Here is a 6,692-nt window from a genome sequence, read left to right as displayed (position 1 = left end):
ATATATATATATATATATATATATATATATATATATATATATATATAGTGTGTGTGTGTGTGGTGTGTATTCATACATATATATTTACACACATATATGTTTCAGGAGGAGTTTAGATAGGAAAAGTGTTTTGAGACATGGGAGGGACCGACTCCACATCTTTACAGGTCTAAGGACATAGAGGCCTCGGGCTTCAATGGCACAGCAGCGTTCATGGAGGTTCGTGTGCAGTCCATTGTTGTGGAGTTCATCCTCACCCATGTGGACCAGCTCTTTAGGGGTGATTCCCTCTCTGGTTAGTATCCTCTCTGTCCATTACATATCGCCACTCTCTGCCAGGGGAATCATGTTAGAGACAGCTTTAGTTGTTTTGTGGCCTTTTAACTAAGATCAAGTATAGAGAGTCTCAAAGTCTCTTAATTCAGTTTTCCCATATTGTGGGTAGGAAGACTGTCTCATAGAGAGAAGTAGGCGATCGTCATATACAGAGGCCACTGGAGAGATATTAATACAGCTAGGGCCTGGGCAGGTGCTTTCTACTGTCATTGTAGCATACAGATTGGCCTTTGCAGCACCTCTTGGGATCTCCTGGTCCCCTTTGTTGTGAGAATAGCCTTCTGAAATGGATACAGAGGGTCTATTTCCAAAAGCCTCTGAATATATCTTTAGTTTGGTAATTGGTGAGGTAGGGATAGACTGGGGACTTGAGGTTCCTTTCTTGGCTCTGTTTTTGACTGGCCAGTTCCTTTTGTTTTCCTAGCTGGTGTAGATTTGGAGAGCGGATGGAAATCACTTCCAGGAGCCCGGGCATCAGGCAGCTCGGAGGAGCTCATGCCTACATCTCTTCCGTACCACTTGCCTAGTGTCTTGCAGGCTGGGGATGGACCTCCACAGATCCGACCCTACCATACTATCATTGAGATTGCAGAACACAAGTAAGGTCTCCTTCCTGGGACTCCTTCCCTTGACGGATCACCAGGCTGTGCTCCTGATTGTATCTTCATTATCTGCAGGAGAAAGGGGTCACTGAAGGTCAGGAAATGGCGCTCTATCTTCAATTTGGGTCGCTCTGGACACGAGACAAAACGTAAACTTCCACTGAGGACTGAGGACAGGGGTAAGTCTGGAATGGTGGGGGTAGGACTCTGCTGAGTATGTGCAAGGTCCTGGTGCTATGTACATCCATATTTTCAGAAGAAAAATCCAGTAAGGGGACACTGCGGCCTGCTAAAAGCATGGACTCTCTGAGTGCTGCCGCTGGGGCCAGTGATGGTGAGTAGAGGTCTTAGTGCTTATGTGTGTCCGTGTCCGTGTCCGTGAATGTGTATGTGCTGTGACAACAGCAGCAAAGGCCTGTGGGTTTACAAGTGTAGCCAACTATGCCCAGTAATTAAAAAAAAATTAATGAGTTCCTATTAATATATCAGTCTTGGAGGTAGATGCCAGGTTTTACAGTGATGAACCTATTGTCTGATCTCTGAGTGTATTCATGAGTATTTGTATGTGAAGGAGACTCTGGGTATGTATATAGGCGAGCATAAACACTCATGTGTGTGGTAGTGGTAGCTGGTGACTGTATCTACAGAGAGGAAGAAGATCCATTAGGTAGGTGTGACTTTTGATCTGCTGACTGGGTCAATAAGTTGCAGTAGTGGCTAAAGGAACCTGGGTCTGGTACCTTCCACTTCTCCTGCCTCTAGAATCTAAGAAAACAGAGCTGATGAGGTCTTACATGAGCTGTCAAGACCCCTTGAAGCTGAGGCTAATGACTACCTGACCCTCTCTCTCTTCTACAGAGCCAGAGGGACTGGTGGGGTCCAGCAGTTCTCAGCCAAGCTCACTGATGACTGAGAACTTGGAGAGTAGTTCCATGGATGCAGCAGAAGGTGAACAAGAGTCCGAAGCAGAGGCACAGGGCAGTGCGAATTCTGAGCCAGGAACTCCACGAGCTGGGCGGTCGGCTGTTCGGGCCTTAGGGAGCAGTCGAGCGGAGCGCTGTGCTGGCGTCCACATCTCAGATCCCTACAACGTCAACCTCCCTCTGCACATAACCTCTATCCTCAGCGTACCTCCAAACATCATCTCTAACGTCTCCTTGGTCAGGCTCACCCGAGGCCTTGAGTGTCCTGCCCTACAGCCCAGGCCAAGCCCTGCCTCAGGTCCTGGCCCAGGCCCAGGCCTTGGCCCTGGCCCCCCAGGTGAGAACTTGGAGATTGCCTAGGGCTGGTAAGGGGTCTAGAAATTTAGGTTGAAGTTCTGGGCTGAGGATGTAGGCTTGGAAGGTCAGAGGCCTCAACTCTTAGACTTTGTGTTGCCTGATATTGCCTGCCTAGATTTGAAGTTTGGGAATCCATAATATTATCATGTTATATAAAGTTCGCAGGGAGGGGAATCTATGTTAGGCTTCAAGTCCACTGATTTACTCAAGGAATAGAGATTGTGTGCCAGACACGGAAGGGGTTTAGTAAATGTGAGTAAGTAAAAGCTGGTTTTAAGAGTCACTGCAGCCGGGCGGTGGTGGCGCACGCCTTTAATCCCAGCACTTGGGAGGCAGAGGCAGGTGGATTTTGAGTTCGAGGCCAGCCTGGTCTACAGATGAGTTCCAGGACAGACAGCCAGGGTTATAGAGCTAGCCAACACTTATCAACATGTGCTGAGCATCGGGAGGCATTTGCTCACTTCCTTTTTTCATAGTATGAAGATATAAGTATTGTTATTCTCACATTACAGCAAGAGCCTGAAAGTCATCTTAAACAATTTACTACTGAGTTAGGTAGGGCGAAGCAAAGCTAGGATCTGACCCATGCTCTGATTCCTCATCCCAAAGTGTCACTGATGGGAGACCTGAGGTTGCATAGGGCAGACGTAAGTGAGAGAGATAAGTACAGAGACGTTCAGGTTTTATCTGTACCACAGACCAGGCTGGCCTCGAACTCAGAAATCCGCCTGCCTCTGCCTCCCAAGTGCTGGGATTAAAGGCATGCACCACCACCACCCGGCTCAGAACCATCTTTCTAACCCCTCCATGTAATATTTTATTCTTCAGGGAAAACAGGAAAATTCATTGTAAAACTATAAAACACAATGCTTAGAGCTGGTCATGATGGTACATGTGTTTAATCCCAACACTTAGGAGGCAGAGATAGGATGATCTCTGTCAATTTGAGGCCAATCTGGTTTACCTCGCCAGGACCAGTCCAAGGAGTGCTGTGTAGTGACACCTTGCCTCAAAAATAAAGAAATACACAAATAACCCATAGTGCTTTCTACTTCAGTGAGAACTAACCAAGAGAGCTATATAAGTAGTTAGTCATTCTGGTCTGAGAGGATGAGCCATGTAGACTATTATATACTAGGAGTGCTGGTCCCCTAGCAACATCAATGAGAGAAATACTATATTGGAAAGGGTTGGGCTGACTTTGATGTCTTGATTCCTGGAACTGTCTTTCTCTCAATAGATGAGAAATCAGAGTCAAGATCAGTCCCAGGTCCCCTGGATGACTTGAGCCCTGAAGACATGGCTCCTGCCCTGGAGGACTCCTTGTCTCAGGAGGTGCAAGATTCCTTCTCCTTCCTAGAGGATTTGAGCAGCTCAGAGCCTGAGTGGGTGGGGGTGGAGGACAGGGAGGTGGCCAAGGCAGAAGCCGCAGGAGCAGCAGGAGCAGCATCTTTCTCCCTTGGGGAGGACGACCCTGGGATGGGCTACCTGGAGGAACTCCTGAGAGTTGGGCCTCAGGTAAGGAGGAGATACGCTGGGTATATGACTAGTGTATATCCCAGAAAGTGGATAGGGCTACCTGGTCCTTAGCCACAATGTTATGCCTGCAGGTGGAAGAGTTCTCTGTGGAGCCACCCCTAGATGATCTGTCTCTGGATGATGCACAGTACGTCCTGGCTCCTAACTGCTGTTCCCTTGATTCTGCTGTTTCCACGCCTGATGTAGAAGAGGACTATGGGGAAGAAGTCTTCTTGAGTGCCTATGATGATTTGAGTCCCCTTCTGGGGCCTAAACCCATCAACTGGGAAGGTGTAGGGAGTCTGGAGGAAGAGGCAGCAACGTGTGGGAAACAACCTCTGACACAGGCTGAAGAAGAACAGGCATGCTCAGAAACCAGGCAGGACAAGGAGGCCGAGCCCCGAAGCACATCAGATAACGGGGAAGAAGCAAAGGCAACTCCAGAGACTGAGATCCAGGCTGGAAAAGCTGATGAGGAAGGAGGGGAGGCTGAAAAAAGCCACACGGTGATGGGTAGTTTTGAAGAAGGGAGTAGGGAAGAGCTAGAGGCCAAGGAAGAAAATTCCAGAGGTCAAGAGGTTGAAAGTATAGAGGAGACCAAGGATATGGGCAAAACAAGAGGAGAGCAGGGTAAAGATGAGAAGGAGAGAGAGATCGGGAGAAAAGAAGGAGCTGATAAAGGAGAGGACACCCCAGTAGAAGCTGAAATGGATCCAGAGCATGTGCTCCAGGAATACCTGGTTCCTAAGGAGAGCTGGGAAGTTGTCCACAAACATGAGGGTGAGAAAGGCAGAGAGGGTGAGATCAAAGAACTGAGGCAGAATAATGACCGTAAGTCAGGAGAGGACCAAGGACACAGTGAAGACAGTACAAGTCCAGAAGAAGGTGATGATGGGAAGGAAGAGGGTGTCAGCAAGGAACAAAAAAGTATAGATGTAGAAACTGAAGGCATGAGGGGCATTGGTGACCACTTCGAAGAGGGGGCTCTCTCTGAAGGGCCAGATGTCGAGTTACTGAGGGTTGAAAGTACAGAAGAAATCAATGAACAGTCCTCTGAGATGGAACAAGCCCCACTACAGCCATCTGAACCAGAGGGGACGGAAGCTGAGGGACAGCTCAATCCTGAGACATGTGATCTGTATCCTTGTCCTTGTGGGTCAGCTGGTGGTGTGGGCATGCGTCTGGCTTCTACCCCAGTTCAGGTCCGCCAGGTCCGCTCTGTTCCTGTAGTGCCCCCCAAACCACAGTTTGCTAAGATGCCCAGTCCAATGTGTAGCAAGATCCACATAGCACCTGCAAGCCCATGTCCCAGGCCTGGGAGGCTTGATGGGACTCCTGGAGAAAAAGCTTGGGGTTCTCGAGCTTCCTGGAGGAATGGGGGTAGTCTTTCTTTTGATGCTGCTGTGGCCCTGGCCCGGGAACGCCAGAGGACAGAGGCTCAGGGAGTTTGGCGGACCCAGACCTGTACTGGGGATTATAGCTTCAGCTCCAGAACCTCTCCTTGTAGTATGATCTCTGCCCATTCTTCCCGGCCCCTTAGCTGTCTGGAACTCCCACCTGAAGGCACAGAAGGGTCTGAGCCCAGGAGTAGGCTTAGTCTGCCTCCTAGGGAGCTTCACCCTGCTGTCCCTCTTGTGGCCCCTCAGCGCCAGACATATGCATTTGAAACACAGACTAATCATGGGAGAGATGAAGGAGTGTGATTAGAACTGGACAAGAGGGACCAAGAAATCATCACCGATCTCTGGAGTACTTGCCTCAGCAGCTGAGATGTCTACTTCCAGTGGCTTGGGTCCTCCAGCTATTTGTTTTGACCATGGGAGGCACTGCCTTGTTGGGTTTACTTGAGTTTGTGTTAGACACAAAGCACTCATGTCTTAGCAGAGTCTTAAGAAATATAGAGCAATTTTGTTTCCATGGAGTTGTGATTATTAACCCAAACATAGGTTAGGTAGAAGCTTTTTTTTTTCTTAAATTTAAATACAGAGGGGGAATTCCGGTCAAACTCCAGCCCTCTTCTGAGGCTGTGAACTTCTCTTCACAGAAGCCTAGGATAGATGTGGGAGAAATAGGACCAGATATAGAATAGCTTACCCGTTTTGTTCCCAGATCTTTGGCTATCTCCTGACCCTCTTTAGTTTCAGAGTAGGAGAAACATATCCAAGAAGCTCTTTAAAGTCCTCAGTGTTTGCTGAAGGAAATGGATGACACCCTCTGCCTTCAATTATTTTGTAGAAGAGGTCCTGTAAGATCTCTCTGGTCTTTCTTTTTCCCAATAGAATAACCTCTTCCTATTTTAGAAACAGGGAATGTCATCACTCTGGTTCTAGCACTGTCTCTGCACAGGCTGGGGCTACAGGTCCCATTTAGCAATGGTGGCTGTTTGATAATAAAAGCTGATTTTTTTTTTACATTTAAATAGTGTATGTACTTACTCTTATTAAAGTTTTGGGTGAAAGGTATCACATTTGGATGTTACCAAAATGTATATATCTCGTTTTTCTTATTTAGATATTATTCCTCAGTTGTCATGGAAACTTGTAGCTAGAAAGTAGAACTGGGTTCATGGTGGTCAATTAATGAGGAAGAGAAACCTGTATTTACATAATGTTCATCTAATGCCAGGAATTGGGCTAGGTTTGTGTGCATAAAAACTTTGCACTTAAATTTGTTTGATCCACTTAATTTGGTGAAGTTGGTATTGCTATTTCCATTTTACAGAGAAAATGAGCTGTAATTAAGTAAAAAATGCTTGTCAAAGATCTCAGAGTTAAGAAGTGGCAGTTTCTAGGTGTGGTGGCACATCTTTAATCCCAGCACTTGAGCACTCAGGGATGGCGACATCTATGTATATTCCAGTCCAGCATGGTGGTTTGTGTAAGACAGTACAGAACTACACAGAAATTCATTCTCTCTCTCTCTCTCTCTCTCTCTCTCTCTCTCTCTCTCTCTCTCT

General features: G+C 47.3%; 1 protein-coding gene across 3 annotated transcripts in view; it reads left to right on the top strand.

Moving 5' to 3' along the window:
- The window catches only part of Arhgap30 (Rho GTPase activating protein 30), a 21,373-nt gene extending 14,875 nt beyond the window's left edge, over window positions 1-6,498 (top strand). Inside the window, exons 6-12 of one of the 3 annotated variants that reach the window (XM_028787757.1) lie at window positions 168-295; window positions 761-935; window positions 1,014-1,117; window positions 1,198-1,272; window positions 1,797-2,198; window positions 3,459-3,736; window positions 3,829-6,498. In XM_028787757.1, coding sequence (XP_028643590.1) covers window positions 168-295; window positions 761-935; window positions 1,014-1,117; window positions 1,198-1,272; window positions 1,797-2,198; window positions 3,459-3,736; window positions 3,829-5,439 — 2,773 coding nt within the window. In that variant the 3' untranslated portion in view covers window positions 5,440-6,498. Of the gene's footprint in view, window positions 1-167; window positions 296-760; window positions 936-1,013; window positions 1,118-1,194; window positions 1,273-1,796; window positions 2,199-3,458; window positions 3,737-3,828 lie in introns of all 3 variants that reach the window. The other 2 variants (XM_028787758.1, XM_028787756.1) reach the window with 2 other exon arrangements.
- The last annotated feature ends 194 nt before the right edge of the window (window positions 6,499-6,692 follow it).

The sequence above is a fragment of the Grammomys surdaster genome, unplaced genomic scaffold (genome assembly GCF_004785775.1).
Source record: "Grammomys surdaster isolate TR1022 unplaced genomic scaffold, NIH_TR_1.0 125672, whole genome shotgun sequence".
Classification (NCBI taxonomy): Eukaryota; Metazoa; Chordata; class Mammalia; order Rodentia; family Muridae; genus Grammomys; species Grammomys surdaster.
The sequence above is the reverse complement of the archived record's forward strand: the minus strand, read 5'-3'. Positions and strand labels throughout refer to the sequence as shown.